A 26,525-nucleotide genomic window follows, 5' to 3' on the forward strand; every position below is an offset into this window, starting at 1 on the left:
ACTTCTTTGCAAACCTCTTTGACTTCAAGAAATTAAAATTATCATTAGAGGGAAATTATAAACACAATAGTTCTTAGTGAGCATCTTTACTGAAGATTAAAATTAGGGACATGGCTTTGCATTAATGTAATAATTCCTGTGACAGGGAGCAGTAGGCTATCTTAGCTGGTTGTACCTTTCTTCTTCTCTCCTCCCATTCTGCACTCGCTCACATTCCTGTCATAAAAGCCACGGGCGGACAGGACCAAACCATCTCCGAGGAGAGATTGCTGGGAGTTGTAATTTTATCACGCAGAATTTGATCGCCAGGTGTTTACTACTATATAGCTCAATAATAAAATAGCACTTTTAAAAACTTTACATTGTTTTCCGAGTCCGTGCTTTGTCTTAGCGATTATGTGGGACACAGTCGGGGAAACGTTGGCACCCCATTCCCGGATAGTGGACTCGCCCTAACACTGCCATGTTGGATGGAGCTGGCTGCGGGCTCTCAGGCGGCCGGACTTCCCAGGAAAGTTTTTATCGTTTCCCGTCTTCGCTCGGTTGCTTCAATTCTGACCTTATTTCGAGGAGAAGCGGGTCTCGCGCTGCATTCCCAAAACGGCATACACCCTTTTGGCACCTGAGTCTTGCGGGAGCCCCCGGGATAAACTGAACCGGTGTGCGAAGGGGTCGGAGGCAGGCCACGGATGACCGAGGGATTGTTTATGTATCTTTTTTGGATCTCACACATCGAGTTAGAAGTCGGTGCATACTTTATAAATTGACCAACAATAATGAGTGGACACCCGCCTCAACGGCGGCAATCAAATGTCGGCTCGTTACTACTGACACAGCAGGAAAACGAATGGCTTTTCAACTACCTTGGCAGGAAATGCATCGTAAGTTTTTTCCCCCTCATATTAAATTCTTCTATGATAGCTGGCTAAGAAATAAGCTAATACTGCTAACTTGCACCGTGTTTCCTGTCCCGGAGGAGGCAGATAAGGCTAGATGCTAGGTGTAACGATGCGTTTGTGGCCTACAGTTTTATTCTGTGTGTGATTCCAGAGGTAAGGGAAGGTGGGAGGGGGGGGGACACATTTTGGGTTTGTTTTGACAGCCGAGCCGAGGCGAGCCGGGAGGTTGCAAGAAGGGGCGAGCCTCGGCTGTTACAGCGTCCCCGTTTGGGACGGTGACATTTGGGAAGTTTCACTCCAGCAGCCCCAGGCCCTCCGCTGGTGTGAGTTAAAAAAAAAACTTAGGAGCTCGACACACCTGAAACCCCTCCAGGAAAACCCCTGAAATCCCGCTGTCGCTGGCCCAGCTGCGCCCAGACCAGACCAGAGTCCGGTTAATATACTCCGGGGCTGTTAAACCCATCAGGGCAAAGCCATGATTTATTTTGCATTGGCATTACATAATCTAGACTGAACCTTGGTTGTTTTCGGGAAGTGTGCGTCCACCGAGAAGAATGTGGCGAGCAGACTTGTTCCTAGACCTAGTCCTCCAATCTGTCTGTGGGGGTAGAGCCTGCTGTACCAGTGTGACTTGCAGCCGGGATCAGTAATGCAGTGTCACGACTCAGTATTGTGAGATAGTTTGACATTACGTGACGCATATACCATCCAGCTGACTCATTTTTATGCCCTCACCGTGCTCCAGGTCCCAGCTAAACCTCATGCACACCGACCAGATTGTAGTGGCATCTCAGGCAAAGGCATTTGCAGCCGCATGTGTCTTCACATCCACATGGCCATGACCTTATTGCACGTCTGCTACACCAGGATAACCGTAATCTGTTGCATTGCAGCACTTAAAGATCAGATCGATAATTGTTTGCCTACCAGAGAGCCTTGCATTGTGCTCTGTGGCTCACCACAGCGCAACATTTACTCAGTGTTTGGTCGTTTCCCACCCTCCTTATGATGATCTTTTCTCGTGAAACAGAAGATTTAAATGAAAAGTAAATACCCTCTCTGCAGGGTTTTACGAGTGTCTCGCAAACCTGCAGGCGGATCACGATTGTCACCTTGATTTGCCTTGATAGTTCACCTGTCTTTTACAGTAAACCTGGGCAATGAGGGTTGTTGTAAAATCAGTTTATTGCCGGTTTATTACAAGGTATGTGCGCAACTCAGCAGAAGGGTGACCGCTGCCGAGAAGCAGTTTTGCCACAGTATCTTAAAAGTGCCGCCCCGGTGATCTCAGCCGAAAAGAATGCCACGCCTTCACCTGTTCCTTCACCTTTACTGCTGAGTTTTGAAGTTTCACATTAAAACGTATAAGGTGTGTGTGGGAATTTCTTTTTTTTTTAAGAGCTTGTGTTGCAATCAAGTTTGATCTGTCGGCATTACTCAGCCTGGGAGGTGGCGCGTTCAACACCTGTAGATACAGATGGACCAGCTCTTGGCGGCCCCACCCGCAGGTTTACTGAAGCTGTTTTGAAGCTCAGTGTGTTGGCTCTGGTGGTCCCCATCTTGGCGGCACTTGACCCGTCTTGAGTCATTTCTGATCTTAAAATGGGCTAAGAGGTACAGGCGAGGTAGGGAGAAAGTTGGCAACGTGTGACGACACCCAAATCTCACTTAAAACGGCCACGCTCTTAATTTACACCTCGTTTTAAACCTTGTTTGATTTTTTTTTTTAACGTGAAGGGGCTTGACTCACTTTTTAAGCCGGCCTCAAGTGGCCATTCAAGGAACTGCAATATTTGACGCTTCTGCTTTGACTTACCTTTACTTCGCTTGATTTATCATACAGGTGAGGCAAAATCACACAGTCAGGGTTTTCACCTGAGCTGCTTTCAGGTTACTTCCCCATAGCAACAATTGTTTCCTGTAATTGAGTATTGTAAAGGTGAGTGACAGAGAAATGTCCCTTCCTCTTTGTGCCACCAGAGCAGAACTGACCTCATTCAATCAACCATACTCTTGGCATTTAAGGTGTCTGTCTGTGTGTGTGTGTGTGTGTGTGTGTGTGTGAACGCACATATTTACTTTGGAAACACCACACTTCCTGTCCCATGACATGAGTCTATCGAGTCCCTCCTCCTCTTCTTCCACTTGAACGCACAAGTTTCTAAGGTGTGTCCTGCAGATATGTAACCTGTGACATCGTTCTTTTGGCATCCTGGCACTGCGGTCATATGGCATGTGACTGGGATGGGGAACCGGGAACATTCCTCACCGTCCTACGCCAGGCTGCGTTTGTACACGTCTATTCGTTTAGACATAATGTGTGTTTGAGATACTGACGGGGAAATGGAGACTGGAAGAGAAAGACGTTGTGTGTCTCCCGGACCAATCTAATTAGGATGCTCATCAGTGATGTAGTGGCTGCCTGAATGATTGCAGGTTATGCAACGTATTTATTATGCAGAAAATCAGAAAGAATCACAAAGTCACCTTTATTTTGTGTCTTTTAGCCTTAGCTGTTAGATTTACTCTAGCTGTGAAAGGCTTGTTTGTATAGTAGCTTGTTCTTCTTGCCAGGGTATCACTGGAGATTTTGGCACGGCCTTGCTTCAAGAGTCTCCCTGGATTTTTTGACCTAATAACAGAAATACAATTGTCCATGGTGTGTGGGTCTGTTTTAACAACCTCCATGAGCATTAAAATGCAAAGTCATGTGTGGCCAATATCTTCCTTTTTCCAAGAGAAATGTGCACGTAATACATCCTGGTGTATGTTAGCGATGCAAGCATTTCATTCTGCATGGCAAAGTCATGCCGTCATTCATATGCGCAGAGAAAATGAGACATCTTCAGGTACATGCACAGTGCTCTCACTCATTGGTTTAACTCATTAGTATTCCTTGTGCTGTTTTCACCATCAGCAACACTGTCTGACTTGGCTAAAAGGTGGAAGGGGTCCAATTCACACTGTGTCTGTGTGTGTGTGTGTGTGCGCGCACAGACTGCCCGATCAGCAGTCCTGTCCTACAGGAAGTCCCGTGGTCGGCCTCCTCTGGTGATTTGTGCTGGAGAAGTGGAACACGACTCCCCTTTTCCCCCCCTACTTCTCCCCTTTTCCCATTTTCACTCAGAATTTAGTCAGGCCTCTTTCATGTTTGTGTTTTTCTTTTCCGTTACTATATTTCTTTAGTACATCTTCAAGCGTGTTTCTTCACCTCTTTTTTTCTTCTTACTTTTCATCACTATATTACCGCCCAATTTTCTCCCTAATTCTGCCACCATTTCTTCCCAGTCCTCGTCTTTTCACCACCTCACTGTCACTTCCTCTCCATGTTGTCTTGTGAAGAGGTGTAATGTCTTGTGCCAGGATAGAACAGCTTGTCCTAGTGCTCTGTGGATGACACTCAAATGAAGACTTCCACTATAACGAGTCCACGGCTCTGTTTTAGCTTTGATTTTGGGATATACCATGGCCTGGAGGACTGAGAACAATTCTCAACTTCCACTACAGTTCTTTAAAAAAGCAACAAGGACTGAGATACAAGTGAGCAGAGTCTCAGAGTCTTGGACTGTCTCTTCCAAGTTGTCATATCATGTCAAAAACTTTTTGGTCATGTTTGGTCGTGTGTTGGACATATGTGCTTTCAAAACTTGCGATCAAGATAGAAAGCCCTTTGTACCATTCACCAGTTGACTTTGAGGGGAGTTGAAAACACGCCTACTATCAATTACTAGACATGGAAACATTAAATCACTTCAGGAAGTTTTTTTTGTAACATGTCATCCCTTTATATTTCCTGAAAATATCCTGAATGTACAGTGTAAGAATGTAGTACTTCCTGGTTCTCTAGTTCAGTGACTGAATGTGACCGTGCAGACTTTGAGCTGGGTGGAGGGATTGCGTCATCAGGTCAGTACAGATGTAGAAACTGAGCTTGTTTGAGAACATGTTCGTAAGAGCGAGAGAGCCAGAGAGCGAGAGAGAGAAGTTGTTTGTGATTGGACGCTTTGGTGACGGCGTGGACTGAGCCTCGTTTCATGCAGCCTTTGCCCCTGTCAGGGGCAATCAGAGCTGGGCATGTGCAGATGAAACCTTAGGGCCTCGGAGCCTGGACACCGCTATAGGCCCTGTTAAAGGCGGAAATTAATCATATAGCATAATTCGGATTGTTCATTTGATCATGGAAATTTCCTGAACCATCGAGCTGCAATGCTGCCAAGAGTCTAATTCCTTATATAAACATGAATAAATATAGACAAATAGAGTGTCTGGGGATGCTTTTTAATGTCTGTCAATGCTGTAACGCATGTGTGTTTTATGTTATGTCATTCTAGGCAGAGTTCTGCACAGTTTGTTCTGTTAGGTTGGTTGGCTCAAGCGATTTGTGCTGACTTATCCCTGAATTCAACCTTCCCAACAATTGGTATTCCTTACCCTAGTGAAGATAAGAAGATAAGAAGCTTGAAATATTTTGTGAGGTATTTGAAAGGTCAAAGACTGGCGTGACTGTTTTCTGTAGGAATAGTTTTATTGAATGTCTTAGCTTTAACTTAAGCTAAGACCAAATTAGTATGCCTCTTTTCTGGTACCATTTTTCAGGCTTCCCTTGCATCTGAAGCACTGGCTGTAGCTCTTATTTTAGCCCTAATGACCTTAAAACGTAGGCATAATGACTGTGTTCTCCCCCCGAGGGAGATTTCCTCTAGGCAGTCAGGCAAAGCAATTTGTACTTTTTCAATTGAAGGATAAATCTGCATTTTGGTGACAAGATCATGGTTTCAGTTTTGGTTCCTAGGTCGTAATCCCTTAATCAAGATAAGTACCTGTTCATGAAGTTGTACATTTACAGAATTATCACGGTTGTTGAACACAAGCCTTGATAGTACATGTCCCATGAAGTATTTAAAAAAAAACTGGTTGTTGCTAGAATCAACATTGCATCTGGGAACAGGAATGTCTGCTTAATGATGCTGTAAGCGACGTCTGACTGCCAGTCTAAAAGCAAGCAAGACGAATTTTGACAAAAGAGCGAAAGCCGGAAAAATAAGCAGAAAAAAACAGCAAGGAAAATCCTCTCTATGTGCTCATGTTCTGCCTCTGCAACCCCCTTTAATTTAAACACCACGTTCACACTGAATTACAATAAAAAACAACACAGTGGATCTGTGCTGTGTGTCGCCTTGACGTGTGCAGTAATTCCTGGAACTGAGATGAGTTAAACAGGCCTAAAAGCACCACCAGGCATTTCCCGTCGTGATGCTCCTTCTTTCATGTGTGTGTGTTAATGGCTGTGAACCGGGACCCCTCAGGGTGAGAAAGCCCTGGCAGCACCTTGTAAAAACTGTGGGAGTTTAATCTGGTCTTATGATCGCGTCTCGGTGTGTGCTACAGGTGTGTTATTAAAGTGCACGTGCATAACATTATACAGTCTAACTTGGAGATGGTGCCTTTCTCGGGTTTTAAATGCACGGCTTCATTAACAAAAACACAACTACTGGAAAGGTGTTTCAACGACAGTGGGTTTAAAAGGGATGTGTTCAGTTTTCTTTAGACCTTTAGCTATTAGTACTCTATACATCTGTACTTGTTGGTGCTTTGCATTTATACAACTGTATTATTTGTTTCTAGGGCCTGTTTAAACAGATTTTATGTTACTACAGTGCAGCAGTATACACATAAGATTTGTTTCCCTGGGTCACGTTAGTGATAAGGTTCGACTTAATAGCTTTGGTAACACAGCATTGATTCAGTGAAGAAGATGAGGGTCATATGGGCGTCCTCTTCCTATGCTGCTTGTTCAACAGTTGGCATTGATGGACCTTTTTGACAACTGACTTGAAGTCTAGAGATTGATAGGACAGAGTATACGCAAACCCTAGCGCCGTAGCTAAAATGCGCGGTGACGCAGAACTGTGATTGGTCCGTTTGGTCGTAGCGTTTTTCCGGTTTTAGTATTTCCGGCTGCTTCTGCATCTTTGCAATTTTCGAATCGATTGTTTTGGATCAATAAAGATGGAACACACTGACGAAAGGTTAACTGAGGAGGTTGGGATATACAAACTTCGTCGAGCAAAAAAGACAGCGTCGACAAGCCAGACTGATGACAGTATAAATGGCTCACACCGGCATAGCCTACGTTCATAGGTTACACCGTCTGTGTTAACTGTCATCCTGATCTGTGGATTTTGAATTTGTATAAAAAAACAAATGGAAAATAAGCTAATGGAGGATTTTATGTACTCATAAGACAAAGCTTTTGATTAACCAAACAATCCACGTTCTCATCCGACAAAAGAATGGCATTGTAGATAAAAGCAGCCAAAATGAGTTACTCTGTTGGGCCCTTTATGTCGAAATGAACATGTTGAGGTGGTTTGGAAACCCCTTGAAGTTGCCTCCTCTTGGAGATGGCCCGGTAATGACCAGATGGGAGCAGATTCAGAATTTGCCGGAGTCAAATGACCTGGGAACGCCCTGGGATCCTTCATCAGGAACTACATAATGTTATTAGGAAGAGCCGTCTGGAATATTGTGCTTAGCCCGTTGCCATGATGACCCAACCTCAGCTAAGCGGTCAAAAATAGATGGATGGATATACTCAGTAACAGTATCTCTGGTGAAGATGATCAGAATTTAACGTTGCATGTTTTGTAGGTATTCAGTACTAGGTGTGGTCCTGATCCATGTACTCCCGTTAGTAATCAAACATATTGTTATTGCACAGATTGTATTCTGGAGTCAAGTCAGGAAAACCAATGTCTTGAAGCTTGTGGTTTTTGTGCTTGGTGTCGACATGCTTTTACAACCGTGCCACGGAACAGTGGTTTAATTGATCTCAGCTTTCTCCTTACGCTTGAATGTCTCTCAGCTGTAGCCACTGAAAAACACACAGCATGTGCCCTCAGCTATTACGAGTAATAGCAGGAATGCTGCTGTATTTCCCATTTTCACGCACACACACACACACACACCAGTGACTACCATGCTTGCTGCCATCAGGTGGTGCTTTTAGGGCTTCATGAGGGATGAAGCTGGCCTGGCCTCTCTGACCAAATAGGTTTTATAAAGTGAATACACATTTTTCCGCCACTTATTTTTGGTGCAGATCTTTGTTGACATTTAACGTTTAATTGCCTGTCCTCATAAACAGTGACGCCCAGCTGACGAAGCTTAAACGTTGCTGCTGTCGGATGTTGAGTTTTGCAAACACAGGCTTTAGGGATTTAAATGGCCCTTTAGTTGACAGAAGAGCTGAAGACTTTATTACCACCTGTTAGTACAACAAGTGAAACATGAGACACATTTAAATGGTTCTCTCTCTCTCTCTCTCTCTTTCTCTCTCTTTCTCCCTCTAGTCATTGTCTTCAGCTGTGGTCCAGGTGTACACAGCAGATAGGAACTCCTGCTGGAGCAAGAGATGCTGTGGGGTGGCCTGCCTGGTCAAAGACAACCCCCAGCGATCCTACTTCATCAGGGTCTTTGACATCAAGGTACGTACATGGAAACCCAGAAGCAGTACTGCACGCTGGTGATTGCATCTTGGTGCTTTATTGCTGTAATAGATTGCACATGACCAGATGTTTACACTCACCGCGGTGACTATCAGCAAGGGTTTACCAGCGTTCATGAAGAGCTTATGCTGTATTTTTTTAAAACTGAAACTTTGGAACCAGCCAAAGGGAAGAAACAATAATGAGAATTCAGTGTGTAAATTGTAATGTGTTACATCTGACGTAAATCTTTCTGTTTTGCACAGGACGGTAAGATGTTGTTTGAACAGGAGCTGTACAGCAACTTCACCACATACCTCCCCAAACCCTACTTCGTCACATTTGCCGGAGATGTGAGTTGTCCTTCCTATTGTTTATTTTTTACTTCCGATTCTCTGTATTATACACCAGCACTCACATTTGGCCAAAGATGAGCACCTTTAGCAAATTCATGTGTGGGAGGAGATGCTGGCCTGACTGCTCTGACGCCATCGGAGTCTGCGTTCACACGTAAATCATCGTCACATTTGCCCACCCACACCCGATTACATTATTCCTTACATTAAGTGTGACGATGTGATAACACTACTCTGTATTAGGCTGTAAGTAGTGGCAATGGATAATATTATCCTCATTAATTATGTAGGCTATTATTTCACCTTGTAACTATGCCTGTAGCAAACTACAGACATACAAAGTATTTTTTCAGTTGATTAATATATTGATCATTTTGTCAATTTATTGTATTTTTTAGTATTTTTGTTAATGGAAAATCTCTGGCGTTTAGTTTTCTAGGTTTTTATGCACATAAACACTGTATAAATTGTTGGGATAGCATCATAATTATGGGCAAAAAACAAAAGAACAAAGAAAAACAAACGCCAGGGTCTCATAAAGATTTTGTGGGAAACACTGCACTCCTTTAAATTTTCAGTTTTCTAAAAGACTGTGTTAGTGACGCTTAAAAGCTCCTGTCTGTCATGTTGTCAACACTACATCCTATTCTCGTAATCCGTACAATTAAATTGTGCTTTTAGAACAATTGCATAAGTTCTGGTTTATAATTAATTTACTTGTTCATGAAGACATGCCGGTTATAGTCCGTTATTGAGTTTATTTCCTTCCAAAATCTTAATCCAGAAATTCAATTGGAAATCTTGAAACCATGAGAGCCTTGTGTGATCCATGTTTACTACCAAAATACACTGTAAAGCTTGTTTCTTTTATGTAAAACTACTAGAAATCTGAGCCCTGTGTCATATCTAAAGCTCCTCATGTGACTGGATATCTTTATTTATGGGGCAACATCTTGATGGTGGGCACAGTAGCTCAGACTCTAGCTAGCCATGAGGTATGTGGGACAGCCAGTGAGGCTGATAAGGCTGAGATTGTTCACTCCATGCACAGCATGGAAATAGGCTTGACTATGCAGTCATTAAAGGCGTTATGTTTTCTGTACATGTGTCGACAGACGTGCCAAGTGGGTCTGAACTTCGCCAGCGAAGATGAGACCAAGCGTTTCCGCGGCGCCATGATGGAGCTAATGGGGAGAAAACAGAGGAGAACCGGTACCAACTCAACGCTGAACGCTGACTTAACCTCCGAACCTGACATCTTATCTAACTCGCTGAATAAAATGACACGATTGGCAAATGCATTTGTATCTTGTGTCCAAAGCAATCAACCCACTGCTGTTAGTGGGGCCACAAGATCAAATGGATTTCTAATCGTTTTCTACACAGAGCTGGGCAAAAAAAGTGTCAATGCATGGGCAAAATCAATTCAAATGTGCAGAAATGATGCTGTTAGAGATTTAGTTTGGAGTCTATTTAAAGTAGTCATGTATTGACAATAGTTGAAGATTTTTTTTTTGCCTAGTTTTGTTAACTATATATATATTTTTTTCTTCTCCTAATCTACTACAATCTATTGGTAACACATCAACAACATAATTTCCCAACATGCCACTCTGCATACCTCCTTTAGTGTCAGTCATTCAGTCAGTATAATCCAACCTAAATGTAGTGCGTCTACACAAGATCCAAGATCTTTGCATAATTATGCCAACTGACCCAAGGGGGCGTTATCTCTTGGGTTTGCATGTAATAAACTGCACATGGTGATTACCCTGGAAATTTTTGACCATCCCCCCCCACCCCGAAAGGTTATTTTTTATCAATTAAAACAACACATCAAAGTACACAAATGCATCAACGCTCAGAAATTAAATTAAAACCGTGTGCTCAATCCTGTACACAACTTTCTTCCAGCAACAGCTTAGCTTTTACCACTTAGCCTGCCTCATCTCTCTAAAGAAATGTGTTCATATGAACAGCAGTAGATTGAAAGCTCACAGTTTGTCCATGGCCATACAGATGCCTTCTTACGTACTTGCACTCAGTCCTTAACTTTCATGACCACATGCTTGTTTAAGAGCGTCTGTCTCCCTTCGTCCTTTTCTGCGGGTCACTTCCTGACCTTTCAAATGGATCGCTCTCTTTCATCTTCTTCCCCTCGGTCCTCTGCATCGGGTGCCTAATCATATCTACAAGGCTTCTTCTGTTTGACCTTAAACCGCTGGAAAACCCAAGCCATTAGTATTTTGAAGTGTGTGAGTGTGTAGCTTCAGAATAACCCTCTTTGATTAACAGCCTCTGAGCCTCTGCCATGTCTTCCTTTTTAAGTCACTGATTTATTACTCTGTATATTTTTAGTGTGTTATGAAATGATGCACAAAGATAGTAGCTGTGGCGTGTGTGTGTGAATGTGTGATTTACGCCTCCTAAACACACTAACTTAACAATCTTCTTGGCAATGACTTCCTAAATAACTCTCCATTCTGTGCAGCACATGCACGGTCCCGCCGTATCCTGCGTCTAAAATCCAGAGGAGCTCTCTTCTCCTCGCTCTGACACTCTCATTCGCTTCTCATTAACACAACCCACTACTTAGCACCAAATTGTAATGATTTAATTTGTCTGTGTGTTCACAGAGAAGAGACGCGACCCTCCAAATGGTATGTTTTCCACCGTTTCCTTAAGGAATAATCAGACGCCAGAGTCAGACGTGTGTCTGACGGTACTGGCGAATATTTGTGACAGCCTGATCCCAGTGTCAAATGATTGTAGTGTTGGGATAATTCAGGATTTCAAGGATGATTTGCTTTTAACTCATAGGGAAACTCGTCGCAATTTGGCATCTGTGAAGAGAACTAAGATAAATAAAGTCTAGATGAGTTCAGACTCCCAATTCCATACTACATATTACCTCCAAGCACTGTAAGGTAGTTAAAACTAGCTTAAATCTATCAATATACACACTATTGTCCCATAATGCAGTGCACGAGCTGCTCATAGCTATTAAATAATAGTAGTAAGTATTTAATCCTTCAAAAGGTTGAAAATTTGTTAGTGCTTTGAAATTGCTGCTTGGTTAAAATGATTAAAAGCTTATTTTGTGATATTTCTTGTTAGTTTAATGTGTCACGTTGGATACTAACCACAAAAACATTGTACTATTACAAGAAATATAGTGCGTAGTAACTCTTTTGTTATTCAAATTTTGTCTCGCAGTCAGTTTTGTAATCTAGAGGAAAAGAAACATCGGCGTCATAATATAACTATGTGATTACATGACACCGCCCTCTCGTGGAGTCTTGGCCTTCATGGTGTCATTCTGCCGCTCGGTTCGGTCTGATGACCAAACAGACTGAGTGCATTCTTGGGTATGTGCCCACATGTTAGAGACGGTAACAGCGGGAGATATGAACCAGTTTTTCGCTGACAGACAGATGATGATTTCACCCAGCCGGCTTAGTAATATAACTGTGTGTGTTGGCATGCAGCTGTACAGAGGTGTTAACTATTCAGATAACACTTTTAAGCATTTAATTGATGCTCGTATCCAGAGCGGCTTAATGGCGACGATGTTTTGCTTTGTGTCGCATATGGTCGGATGGTATATGTGGTCATACATGAAGTACCCAAACCATAGTGCTCATGAACTCAAAGCTGGACAGTAAACCATTTTTGACCAATGGTCAAAGGAGTCTGACCTGTTGCGGCATGGACACAGGTCTTCTTGAGGCGTCCTGGGATGTCTTGCACCAGAAGTTGACGGTGGTTCCTTTTGTTCCTTGGGTAATAAGATGGCTCAATCTTCTCCCAAAACATAATTCAAATGTTCCATCTGACTGGAATCTGGTGTGTTTGGAGGCTGTCTCAGGCCCTTACGCTCTTCGTCGTGTTCTTCGAGCTGTTCCATAGCGGTTATGGCTAAGCTCGGATAGTGCTCTTGCCGTTTAGGTGGTTGCTTGGTCTCCGTCGGTGTTTATTTGGGTGGTAGATGCCAAATGATATCCATGTCAGTGCCTGGAAACAAGGTTTTCCAGCGGAACATTGCACTGTAGTGAGACAGTCAATGTTATTCGCTTCACCTGTCTGTCTGCTACCAGTTTCTATGTTGGATTTGTCATGCATAGCTTCCGAATAAGTGCATCTTTGTGTGTACATTGGTTTGTTTCCAAAGGAATTAGTCAGTGTCCACCCACAGGAATATTCCCTCTCCATCTCTATCCGTCTTATTCTCCTTTCCATTACTGTGACATCTCTAGTCTGGTTCTCTTTTCCCTCCTGTTCTGCTCTCTTCTCCTACTCCCCTTTTCTGACTTTCCCTTGGTCATCAATTGTCCTCATCTGCTCTCTCCCCTCCACTCTTCATTTAATCTCTCAGTTTTCCTTTTTTCTCTCTTTTTTTTGCCTTTATCTATTGCTCTGCATTTCACCCCACCATTTCATCATGTTTCAGAAACGCCAGAGATTACCGTGGGATTATTTCCATGGGATGGGTTTTGATGGTTACGTAAAACCCAGCACTAAACCCAGAATAATTTGCTGGGATTAGATCCATTTGTATGTTTTGCAGGGGAAGGGAGGAGGAGGTGGTGGTGGTGGTAGTGGAGGTGGGTGGAGAAATGATTGCAGTGAGCCAAGCTGAGCATTATAACCTGACCAGTGGGGAATAGGAGAGGATGAATAAACTTTGGCTGCTGCCTGGATAAGTGTTGTTGGATATTTTATCTTCCGAAAACATTGCTGCATGTCTGCTTTCCCAGTTGAGGAAGTGTGCGTCTCAGCTCCACCAGATGTCTGTTGAGGAAAGGAGTTCAGTAAATGAAGACGTCCATTCGAAGTTGGTCTATTTTTGCGCTGTTTTGGAAATCTTGGGGGGGGATCTTTGGTTTCGCGTTTCAGCAAAACAGACTGCTTGAAAAGACTGGAGTCATACCCGTCGTAAGGTTGAGCACCTTCATTGGTGTCTTTCCCACCACACTTTCGTCTAAATTTCTTCACATCTTCACCTGAGAACGAAGACCTCTGAGGTTTCTGAACCAGGACCTCCTTCTCACCGCATCTCTCATGCCCAGCCACCGACTACAATGATGTTCTGCACCACCTTCCTGTCTGCGCCTTCAGACGATCTCAATTGTGAGGTTGGCGGAGGAGGTGCAACCGTCGCAGGTGGAGGTTTGGGTCCAGGCAGCTGCCTGTCGTCCTTGCACTGCCTGGTTCTCCCTCAGGATGAACTGTACCCGCCTCTCTCCGACCCCGCCGCTCGGCTCTCCATTTGCGGCGAAGAGCGGGCCGGCAGCTTGGTCGGCAAAATGCTTCTAGACGCCGGTATGACCGCCTGCAGAGCCGGAGATGGTGGTGGGTGTATTTGGGACAGGGTGAGGAGGCGGCGCAGTCGGTCGGCCTCACCTTCACCCAGCAAAACTCCCAAAAGTCCCTGTAGTGAGAGTGTTAGAGGTATGTGCTGCAAAGACATGTTGTGGTAATGAAACCTGGTTCTTTAATGGTCCTTTTAAAGAAACTTGTCTTAAATTCTGACTGCTAGGCCGTCGAATGGTGGACATTTCACAATGTGTTGACTTCTTATTGTTGGTATAAGTTTAGTGTTTGGCTGGTGATTGTATGGTAGAGATACTGTTAACGCTGGCTTGTTGCGATTGCTTGTAGAAAACTCTGCATTTGCTGTTTCTTGTCCAGTTTATTATATTTTGCATCCTCCATATAATGTTGTCAGTTTGGTAACTTTGCCCCTTTCACAGCCAGGCCTGGTAGATTTCAGGTTAGGTAAATACAAACGTGTCGAGTACCAGTTTGCGCGATTGAGTGACATGTGCATCATCTGCAAAACTAAGCTCACTTGACAATGAATGCGCACTCAGAATCGATGCCAGTTGTAAAAGACAGTAGGTCACCAAACTGACCTAACAAGTTCCACACACTTGCAAACATCCGTATCTCACCGGAGACAGTGGAATTTCTTTGGTAATGACGTTATTTAGTGTCGTCTTTCAGTTTCAACCAGTGCTGGGATTTAGTGTAAATAACCTGAGTGGCAGTGATGTATTATATACTTTAATGTTCTATATACAGCATATGTTAAACCCGTTTTCTCACAAGCAACTTCAAATAAGTCCTCTCTGCACCACACGAAGTCTGTGATTGTCATTAGATAAAAGATTACATAAACATAAAGACTAAAACGAAAAAAATCCCCATGCTTGGACTCATTTGTCGTGTTTTATGACTTGTTAACCACTTTTATAAGCTGTTTTCCTTCTAATATAAAGAAGTTACAGACAACAAGCGTTTAAACATTCTTCCTTAGATGAGTGGAAACCCAACAACTCATTTTGTGTCTGTGTCCTCTTTGTGCTGTTATATAAACGTTGGTACCGTTTCCTTTATTTTCCAGGACCTACGTTGCCCATGGCCACTGTCGACATCAAAAACCCGGAGATCAGCAATGTTCATCGTTACCATAACAACTCTCAGGTGAACAACTTGGTGCACTCTACCTTCCCCAAGAGGGAGAAAAAGAACAAAGGGAAGAAAAAGAGGTTGACCAAGGCAGACATCGGCACGCCGAGCAACTTCCAGTAAGTCCCCGCAGACGTAAACAAGAGTTGGGTTTGTTTCAGATAGACACTTAGTTTTGGGGAGGGTTTTAAAAGGAACAGATTTTCCAACATTTTTTATGTTTGTCCCCCACGACAAAGCTTGAAAAGTCGTAGCTCTGGTCATGATTAGGTGGTTTTGGACCAAACAGTTCTGGGGATTCTCCGAGGGTATCTGTCTACAGGGAAACTTTAGTGTGAACTATGTACTGTCATTGTCTGGTGTCTTGTGGGAAACAACCAGACAATGTTAGCAGCACAAGTTAGCAGCCATCTAAAACTAAAAGCTGTAGTGCACATGTTTGCATCAACACCACCAATAGGAACGTTGAAGGTGAGAGACGGCTGGCAATTGCTACGGCAACGTCACGACACTCATGTATTACTCAGTGTTTCGTTCACAGATAAAGTTAAGGTGTTTTATTTATTTTTTTTTATTTATTTTTTTTTTTTTTTACACCAACATACAAAAATTCCACACATAGATTCGGTAAATCCTGGACTTCACGGTCAGTCCCTATCTCAGGGTGTTATCCCTTGTTTTACCAATCAATGTACACTCGTGTCTTGATCAGTTGCTGTACATTTTCATCACTCAGCGTTCCCCTTGTGCTGGGAAAGTCCTCCACTGGCATCTAAAACAAAGACCCTAAAAATCTCAGTTCCTGTAGCAGGTACTTTCTCCAACAGTATAGGAACTTCAGGAAAGTTCCTGCACTCCAAATGCACCTGTTGTTTACAAAGCCCTACTACATGTTCTATCCAGGCTTTTAACAACCAGAACTAGCAGTCAGTTATACATTGGTAAACAATCGTGAAGCCTTTGGGGGAAGAGTCTAGTGTAACAGGTTTTCTGTGACAACTGGAACAGTTTGTTAGACTTACAATTGAAGGTAGACGTTTAAAAACCATAATTGAACCTAAACAACAGCTTAATGATTGGAGGTTTTTCAGTTTTTTTATAGACATATGACACATTGGCACAGATTTTGTCTTGATACGCTGTGTGTGCGGGGGGGGTGGCACTAATTCATGCTTTTATTCCGAGTGCAATTCTATGGAATAAAGGAGAGATTAATAATGCATAGAAATGGAAGTGGCAGGTCTCGTAATATTGGGTCAAACATGTTAGAAACGCAGGGTTTGCAATAAACAATTGACTGCAGGAAACAACAGGAAACACCTTTTTGTTTTTAACATATCTGACACTTTCTCCTTTCTTTCCCCACAGGCACATTGGGCACGTAGGATGGGATCCAAACACAGGCTTCGATGTAAGCAGCCCTCAAATAACCCAATGTCAATGCTTGTTTGCGTGCATGTGTCGGAGTACTTGACCTCTGGACGTTCTTAGCACTTGGCCCGATCCGTTTATTTTGTTTTTTTGTCAGTCAGGCATCCTTCCTCCCGACGGATCTTTCTAGATTTAATATCGTCTCGAAAATATTAAGCCGAGCCGCGCAGCCAAGTCATCAGGAGTGTTACACAAGGAGATTTCAGAGGGAAGAGAATCAACCTGCGTCTGCATAATCCATGGACTCATTCCCAAAAAAGCATCATCAGTAATTACGCTGGATTCAGGATGATGGCTTTGAGATCATACGGGTCAGAGGACTTACTCTGTCTCTAAATGGGAAAAAAAAAAAAAGAAATTTAAATGATTTCAGTTTCATAATGCTTTCAAGGACTGATTTTAGAAGGTGACGTCATTCGAAAGAAGCTCGCTCCCCTCTTAAATCCTCATACTTTTAAAGCCAAGGCACAAATTAGTGGATTTATAAAAGAGTAAGGGATATATTAGATAGTCTTAGCTATATTTATCTCTATCCGTTTCTGTTGTTATCATATAGATAACTTAAGTAAAGTATCTTAGCTACAGTAGAAGTTAAAACCTTCAAATAGACGTCAACTTCAATGAGATAATCCTACTTTACTTTTCTTCATGCAGCCTGGCAGATATGCTCACCTCGAATCTTTTTAACTGGCAGTAATATATAATATAATAAAAACAAACAACTGAAGTTTGAACTCTTATAAAAAATATTAATGGATCTGACCAGTTGTAAATTTAATCCTCTAACCACCAGATGGCAGCATAAAAGCACATATTCTGCCATCTTCACTAGAAACATCCCCACGAAGCAAACTGCAATAAAACAGAAAGTCACCTCTGGCATTCAGCTCTTGATTAAATCAGCTGATTTGTCTGAATACATTTCCAAGAGCCAATGTCAGACCGGCTAATCCTGCTTTTTCAAATGTGCCTCTAATCCTCACTGGACTAAACTCAACTCTTAACATGTCACTCGCACAAAGTGTTACTAAGCTCGCAGAGCTCATAAATACAGATTAAAGCACTTCGAAAACATACTATTCCATATAAAGCCAGTGTGTAGCCATGTGCTGGGGCAATCTGTTGCAGCCTGTATGTTTTAGATGCGGGACTAAGGAGGCTGATATGGTTTCCAGTAAAGATGCAGCACTGGTTGGTTTCCTTAAAGCCACCGTCTGACAAGGAAAATATGCTCTTCAGTAGTGACAGTAAAGCTGAAATTATCAGTAAAGAAGATAAATAGAAAATGAATCTGCAACTTTTGTGGTAGTATTAAATTGTCAAGCAAATAAATCAGACTCTTGGTTATGGTGCCATTAAACAACAGGACTTATTATGATATTGAACTTGCAGGACTGCAGGATGTAGTGAGGACGTAGTTCGTTAAAATGTGAATGTCTGACTGACAAAAGAATGTGATACTTGCTAGTGGCAACGAGAGGCCATAGAAATTTAGGAAGTTGTAGTGATGATATACCCCCATATTTGATACTGATAGCAGGTTTGAATCCAGACGAAGCAAAAGGTGTCAATTAGAGTATTTTCAAGTATCGTGGTGGTGGTGGTATCGGCTTTTTACTATGCCATCCATATGCTTTTCATAATCAAACATTGCATAGTTGATATCTGCAGTGACGGTTTATAGCTCTGCAGCTGTCTATAACCTAGTTAGTATGGCATAATTGGATTACCTCTGGGTTAAGCTGCATCAACAGGTGCCTTCACCAAATGTCTCCTCGTGTCTTTCCTTCAGCTGAATAACTTGGACCCGGAGCTGAAGAACCTGTTTGACATGTGCGGCATCTCGGAGGCTCAGCTGAAGGACAAGGAGACCTCTAAGGTCATCTATGACTTCATCGAGAAGAAAGGCGGCGTGGAGGCCGTCAAAGATGAGCTGCGGAGGCAAGGTGAGGATGTGGACTGAATCAGAGTTTGCGGAGTTGAAAGGGAAATGGAAAAACGGATGAGGCCGTCCAGAAGGTGCACCACAGTGAATTTAATTTTAATGGGTGGTCGTTTTATCATACTACATATAAAAACTATACTGTGTTTCTTGCAGGACGCTCACCATGTGAAAATGTGTTTAATGGTCTGATTGTCAGTTGAAGACAATCTAACTAGTGTGGTGGTTTTATCCCCAGGTCCGCCCAGGTGGAGTGGTAGGTTTCCATGCATGTCCTGCTGCAGTGACAGCTCATGACTGTGCATGTAGAGTCTGTACTATAAATTCATCCTGTGTGAGGTCTTTGAAGTTACTGCAGTACTTAAAACGTTTGCACCTGGTTGTATCTTGCTGTTGTGACTCTGAACCAGCTGGAGACACAAGAGGCTGTTTCTCCGTGGTAGTCAAATTTCCTTCATTTCATGGAGTTTTTGCCGTGCCATGATACCTCTCTAAATACCTTTTTTTTTTTTTTCTTTTTTTTTTTTTGCTGTGTAGCTTCTGGCTAACCCTTACATGAAGCTTAGCCACACTTAAAAACTCTTGATCTGTCATGTTTTAAACTCTTGTGCATGTAAATCTTCTGTGAGTAGCATTTAGTTGTGAGAGCAGCAGGTCCAAAACTACCAGAAGTGGAAAAGGAAAGCACGTTTTTAAGTCAAATTTGGAAAATGGAAGATTGAGGTCATTGTTTACGCCTTTTATTCTTGAAAGTCGTTGCAAATATTGTTCAATACTAGTTACAGGTGGGAAGGCTGCCCCCTGTGGCTCAACTTTATAACTGCATGGCTTGGCACAAACAGGAGTTGGAGAACTGACAAACATTTTGGAGATGCTGTGAAATGTGTAGTGATCCTCCAGATCTTCCAGCTGTCCCTTCATGAAAGTAATCTGCACACAATGAAATGTGTGAAACGGGCTCTGCAGTGTGAACTGTGAATGAAGTCTCTGTTTTAACTTTCTTGTTTTGTTTCTCTCTCTCTCCGTCTCTCTTCAGCGCCTCCACCACCTCCACCACCATCCAGAGGCGGCCCTCCTCCCCCGCCCCATCACCACATCTCAGCTCCTCCTCCCCCTCCCCCCGCCCGGGGGCGAGTTGCCCCTCCGCCTCCCCCCTCCAGAGCTCCCGTCTCTGCTCCCCCACCTCCCCCTCCGTCCCGACCGGGCATGTCCGTCCCGCCGCCTCCCCCGCCCAGCCGAGGCCCTCTCCCGCCTCCCCCTCCGCCGGCCCACGCCTCAATTCCCGTAGCGCCTCCCCCACCTCCCCCGCCCCTCTCATCCTCCACTCCATCCAGTACCGGCGGGCCTCCTCCTCCACCTCCTCCTCCTCCGCCTCCTGGCCCTCCACCCCCTGCACCTCCGCCGCTCCCCATGGAGGCTAACGGAGGGGACGGCAGCCAGCCCGGTGGGAAGTCGGCGCTGCTGAGTCAGATCAGAGAAGGAACTCAGCTGAAGAAGGTCGAGCAGAAAGAGAAGCCGGCTGGAACCAACACCGGCAGGGATGCACTTCTGGACCAAATCCGACAAGGAATCCAGCTTAAACCTGTAAATATTCATTAATCACACGCCACACCTCTCGATCAGCTGTGTATTTATAACATGCTGTAACTCCACATGCATCATCTTTACAGAGGGATGATAACACGGATTCAACACCTGGCGCACCTGCCCCCTCGGCAGGAATCGTCGGTGCCCTGATGGAAGTGATGCAGAAGAGGAGCAAGGCTATTCACTCTTCAGGTACATCCAAAAACACCATTATGATACTCTCCTCATCTCCCTTATGCAGTACAGTAGAAATCCATGCATTTTGACATTCTGCTACAAGTGCAACTCATTTAGTAGACAACTTTGCCCATAGAAACTTACAATAAGAACTGCAAAGAAAGGCAGGGATGCATGTGTAAAGAGTTGAACCAGGTAAAGATGTGGCTACTGTGAAATGCAGCAACATCCTACAAGGTGCTGCGCCTCTTTGCTTATTGGGGTAAACAGTGACAATAGCAGCCTCTTTTCAAGAAATGCATTAGTTGCTAGACTCCAGCTGCAGCCGCTCTGCACTCTGACTCATTTACTGAACATCAGATGACACTTTATTTACACTTAAACAAGACTTTCCCCACTTCCTCATCTGTCTTGATCATCCTCGTGAGTCCTTTTTTTAACTTTAGAGAAACTCTTATTTCCTGACCTTAGAACGATTCACACAATTTACCGGGACAAATGTTTCTTTAGAGCTAGCCGTTTTCCTAATACGTGAATATTTCCTCCTCTCCACAGATGAGGATGATGACGATGAAGATGACGAGGACTTTGAGGAGGACGATGAATGGGACGACTAGTGATTCTTTCCTTTTTTTTTTTTCTCCTTCCCCCGACCCCCTTTGATGATCATGACACTAAAATCGTTCTTGTCTTTCTAAGAAGAAATCTTTAATTTCAGAATTCTAAATGTAAATGTTCTATCAATTTGCTGTATATTTTTGTTGCCTTTATGCTTTTTTTTTTTATTAATCTGTGCAATACCTCATTTAATCTGTAAATGTTTGTCATTCTCATATCTTAGGCTGTTGTTTCTTTATCTTCTTCATGTCATGTCTGGACTGGCTACTTGTCTCTTGATAGCAATACGTCTCATCTTTCATTTTAACTGTGTTTTTTTTTTTTTTTCTATCACTCTGTGTCTTTCTTTTTTTCCTCCCACGTCGTGTCACCTCCATCTGTCACTCGGCCATCTTTCATATCTGCTGCCTCCCATCAAACATGATCCCTCCTCATCACTCTCCTGTGTTCCCATTCTCCAAATTACAGTGCAATTTTAAATCAGCTTGTCTCTCGAACACTAGATTTGAATGTTTTTTGTTTGTTTTTTTTGGGTCAGTGATTGAAGGGAGGGCTTACAAGACAAAAAGTTGCCACAAATCTTTGATTAATTGTGTCGTCATTGTTCGTTAGGAGGGAAAAAACTATTTTCATACCCTACTGCTCAGTAGTTTATTTTTACGTATTCAAAAATGATCCTAGTTTAGCACTCATATTTTCTTATGAAGAAAAAAAAAAAAGAAAGCTCTTTTTTGGAATATTTAGCTTCATTTGCTGTGGACTGTAAATTTGCTCCAGAGTTTGAGTCTTGTTATATTTTTGCACAGATTGAAAAGAGGAGACTCGACGCATGAATACAGGACATTTTCAGGTCATTATGGGACGTACATTATGCTTTAAGTAATGGCACAGAATACACTCTGATTTTTAACCGTTAAACACACCACACTACAAATGGAGGTAGCCCACAGTGTTATGGCTGGCTATCTGTTGTGATATTTTTCTTGTCACTGTCACACTACAGATTGAGTTGATTTTTTTTTTTTTTTTTTTTTTTACAGTAGCAGGTAGAGCATCAATAAATACCTGTTTGTTGGAATCAGGTAATTCATTGTGTAAAGCTTGAGAATAAAGACATTTTAGTTTTACACACCTGATGCTTATAATGGGTCCATATGCTTAGTTACTGTACAGAAACAGCAGGGCTGAAGTTGTTTTCTTCCAGTTGTAGACATTAAACGCTGACACACTATAGGAAGAAACATATTCATGGCATTCTTCTAACACGTATCAATATTTTCTTGACTAACTAGTAAATCAAGAGGTGTAACATAGGAATAATAAACTCAGACAGTGGTTAATTTATTCCCTACAAAGACCAAACGTGTACTTTAAAGGTGGATTTGTCACAAAACTTTTAAACGGCATATTATTACATCAGTTACGGGGAAAAAAACAAAATGCTAACTGCAGTTACTTGTAGCAGCCCCCATGTTATCAGGTTCAAAACTGTTAAAAAAGATTAGCAATAATAATTGATGTGTATTATTTTAGCCTTAATGTTGAGACTAAATTACTAACCAACTAAATTCGTACTAACCTATGTGCTCCTTAAAGTAACACTATATAACTTTTGCTAAACAGCTGTGTGCCACAAGTGGAAACTGTTGGGAAGTGCTAAGTGCGAAAATGTGGAGGAGGACAGCGGTTGTAGTAATGTAACGTTAGCTAGCATTTGCTAATGTGAGCCAGAATTTGATAGCATTAGCTAGCATTTGCTAATGGCTCACATTAGAATCTAGGCTGAAGGATATGCTAACTGTTCGTAGCTGGCCAATTGAGGCAGGAAATTGAACTGAGTAAGGGTGAGTGTTATCGCTTATCGAGTAAAACAAAAGTGTGTTCTTTCCTCTGTCAAAAGTTGCACAGTTTTGCTTTAAATCTTTGCGATACAGCTGCTAACTGCTAACCCTTAACGGTTAACTTTTAGCTTAGCCTCTCGAGAGTTCTACAGTAGCCGCTAAGCTAAAATGTGTAAACGGTGAAACTTCTCATACACTTCTTGTTGACCCCAAAGTTTCTGCAGTTATGAATTTTGGTCGGTTAAGCTAAATGGTTTAGTGAGTTGTAGACCTGAGAATCTAAGACATTTTGTAACAACACTACTTTTACTGTTGAGCTAATGAGCTATTGAGCATTCAGCGACTAAACCTGAACATTTAGCATTCCAGCTAACAGCTAGCCCGCTACAGCTGCTAACATTTTTAAGTTATAGAATGCTAAGTACAAAAACTCACGATGTGACAAATATCAGGAAAAGAAATTCTCTAAACTCGTTTGTTTTACCCGTGTTTGCCAGTTAGCCAAAAAAAAAAAAAAAAAAAATGTGTCTTTGAGAGACAAATTGCCACTTGTTTGATGTAAGAACTGACCTCTTTTGACAAATATTAAGATACTGTTATTTGGGCAGGGGGGCTGAAATAAAACCTAGCCATGTTTAATGCTGATGTTAGCTTCTGTAGGTAACTCGGTTAATAAGATGTTATGGACTCCAAGTCTTGTCAAAAAGACTGGTTAAATAATGAACTCTTACATTGTACACTCCAATAAAAGGTTGGTATTTACACGCTTGGTTGTTCGGGCATCATTTATCATTGCATCCTATCATAGTAGATGTTTCTTCAATACTTTGTTTTCATGCATAAATGCATAAATTCAGAAATCTTAACATTTGTGTATGTTTAGGGAATGATTATTGCAAGCTTCATCACCTGCAGCGAGACGAGGAGCTGGACAGAGGATTATGAACTGCCACCATTTCATCCGGTGAGCCAGGTAGAAATGAAATGTGGATGACCGAGGGACGCTAATTAAGTACAGCTCGTAACCCTGAATAGCAGAACAAGTGTGTCACACCAGTACTGATTGTAAGGTCCAGCTTTTGAAGGAAAAGGGAAGGGAGAAAGATGTGTGTATCTATTGATAGACGTCTATAAAGGTCCTCAAACCTTTGTGGGTGAGACAGACAGACGGACAGACGTCAAGGGAAAACGTAAAAAGTGAACTAAAAATTGTCTCATCAGTGATATTTTTAGAAGTCGCTGCAGGAACCGCTGCTGTTCTGGCCACAACAGTCCCATGCTTCAACCGTTTATTTTTAGTTAACGTCCACATCAGCTGACCCTGTATCGGTTCTCGCTGCAGCTGAGCTTGTGAAAGGGATTAGAGCAGGCATGACATTTTCCACTAGTTAGATTTTTCTATGGAGGCCAACACACATAGAAACGCAAAAGCTTTTACACAAGTCAGAGGGCTCGTGAACGAGGATGAGGAGAATTAATGAAGAGTTTCCGGGATATACAAACACTAGCTTGGTGAAAACTTGCCTACTTAACAATAGATTTTTTTGTGTGTGGTTTAGAAAATGGTGTTTAGATTGTCTCCGTAGCCTAAAAACCTCAATCCATCCTGATAATAATGTCATGTGTGTGCGGATAATGTAGTGACCACCCTGAGTGCACTTACAAGCAGGAAGTCTGTGGTTTTCATGGATAATTTGTACGGAAGGATGCCCCTGTTGACAGTCTGGCAGGAATGACAAAGTGCTGTGGTTGAGGAGAGGAAGCTTTATACTTAGGACACTTAGCTGAAGACGTGCATTGTGCACACTGTTCTGCGGCTCTTGAGAAGACCAGTATTTCGACATAGGAGTCTAACTCAGCTGCGTCCGGTCAAATTTAAGATCCCGAAAGCCTGCAGAATAACCTAAGCACACAACATGATTTAATCAACCGCCATTTGTTGTCCTCTTGTCATTGCCACCTCTGAGCACCTCATTGTACTATCTTTGAACAGCTGCACTGTGGACTCGGGAGGGTGGACTCTTCCGAGACATACACACAAATGCAAGACCGGGATTAGGAAGGCTGATACTAATAGCTCACATCTCTCGCTCTCTCCAGCTTTGAGACCTTGCTTTCACTCTCTCATCTGTCATCCCTCCTCTCACATGATCTCCCTCCCGATGTGTCATCTCCTCTCCGTCTCTGACTCTGTCTGATTCATCACCTCCCTCAGTCAGTGCCTGGCTCTTGTTTTCTCATGTCAGTGGGTTTCTCTGAACGCAGCATCCCCACCTCTTAATTGGCTACATGCTGTGGTTATCCGGTCTTGTCCACTTACAGTAATTGACCTAGGTTAAGTCGAGAAGAGTTTTAAGGCCATAACAAGCCAAGCTGATGGTCGGCTGTTTTCCGGTGTTTTTCCAGCTGGCACTAGTCAGACTCACAGACTGGTCAGACCCCTGTTGGCGGCTCTTCAGGCAATTCACCGTGTTTAATAAGCGTCAGATGGAGAGGTCACTCTGATTGGTTGTTCATCTTAGAAAACCAGTGCACAAGAGGAGAAACAAATGTTACAAAACTGGACAGAACAACTAAGGTCAAAGGGCTTTTCATTTCACATTTTTATCTAAATTGGAACATTCAAATTGACAATTATTTTTGTTATGAAACAGAATTACTCAAATGTAGCGCCACTGATAAGCTAATAGTAGCTCTTTGTTTATGCAAAGTATTATTTCCTTTCACGCAGACGTGTAGAACGTATGTCAACCGCTAGCTGTAGTGTTTACGATGTGTTCAAGTGCACCTTTTTGGTCCAGACATGGGCGACATGAGGCAACGTCACAGTTGACCTTCATTGCCGGTACTTCTTTCATGTCGGTTTGGTGTGTTCATATCTTTAAATTGGACCAGTAGCTTATTGTGGATAATCTTAGCTAATTCTTTCAAATTAAGTGTAGATATTGCCCTACGTCTGTAATTTTTCTGGCTTATCTCTATTCACATATAGTATTAGCCTGTAAATTAGATATATAACTTGCAAATTTGAATTAAAACGCAAAACAAAACTATTACATTAGGACATTTAAAGGAAACCAAAGCAATAATTACAGCCACACTAGCTAACATTAGACAATGCAAGCTACTAGCCATATGCAGCAGAAAAACCCAAGTGCACTGGACTGAACAAAGCAGTTTTTTAAATTTTATTTAGCATTGTCACGATGAAGAACGTTCTTTTAATAGTGACCTAATCTTCCTTTAAAGTGCAGCTTTAAAAAAGCCCACAGCGTTTTATTTGATGCCGTGAAATTGCGTTTAAACACTAACGTCGCAGTGACGTATTCCCTCTAGTTCAATGTGATGCACTGTGAATTGTTCAAACTGACTGCGCAAAAGCCCCTGTTCCAATAACTGGAGTGGGTGTAATGTGTCGGGAGTGGGAATGTGCATCAGTGGCACTTGACCATGAAGCTGACTCACTGATAAACAGTGGTGTGCCTATACTTCTCCATAGCAGCTCAACCCCGTGCTTTCAAATGGTAACCAAAGAATAACGTACATACTTTGAGGAGTCGTACTGTAAACAGCAAATGGCTATATTTAGATAGTTCAACCAGCAACAAATCATATGTACAATTTTACAAGAAAACAGCAAATTAGAAAAGTTTAATGGTAAACAAATCAGTCAACTCATTTCATAGTTAAAATACAGATATCAGTTTCTATTAGAA

At 42.5% G+C, this 26,525-nt stretch overlaps 1 protein-coding gene across 2 annotated transcripts; it reads left to right on the forward strand.

Moving 5' to 3' along the window:
* Nucleotides 1-472: 472 nt before the first annotated feature.
* On the forward strand, nucleotides 473-25,718 carry LOC311508470 (actin nucleation-promoting factor WASL-like). 2 transcript variants are annotated; one of them, XM_084573238.1, is made up of 11 exons: nucleotides 473-881; nucleotides 8,252-8,386; nucleotides 8,653-8,739; nucleotides 9,858-9,954; nucleotides 11,379-11,402; nucleotides 15,149-15,332; nucleotides 16,582-16,624; nucleotides 18,437-18,590; nucleotides 19,623-20,170; nucleotides 20,257-20,365; nucleotides 20,906-25,718. In XM_084573238.1, exons 1-11 carry the CDS (start codon nucleotides 777-779, stop codon nucleotides 20,965-20,967), a joined length of 1,548 nt encoding a protein of 515 aa, XP_084429364.1. In that variant the 5' UTR covers nucleotides 473-776; the 3' UTR covers nucleotides 20,968-25,718. The 2 variants fall into 2 exon arrangements, with proteins under 2 accessions (XP_084429364.1, XP_084429365.1); XM_084573239.1 differs by lacking the exon at nucleotides 11,379-11,402.
* The last annotated feature ends 807 nt before the right edge of the window (nucleotides 25,719-26,525 follow it).

The sequence above is a fragment of the Chelon labrosus genome (assembly GCF_963514085.1).
Source record: "Chelon labrosus genome assembly, chromosome: 23".
In the NCBI taxonomy this organism is placed as follows: Eukaryota; Metazoa; Chordata; class Actinopteri; order Mugiliformes; family Mugilidae; genus Chelon; species Chelon labrosus.

Coding starts and splice junctions, on each gene's coding strand:
- LOC311508470 (XM_084573238.1), top strand. CDS start 777: ATGAGTGGACACCCGCCTCAACGGCGGCAATCAAATGTCGGCTCGTTA. Junction 20,171..20,256: donor AAGGAATCCAGCTTAAACCT/GTAAATATTCAT, acceptor TCATCTTTACAG/AGGGATGATAACACGGATTC. Junction 20,366..20,905: donor CAAGGCTATTCACTCTTCAG/GTACATCCAAAA, acceptor TCCTCTCCACAG/ATGAGGATGATGACGATGAA.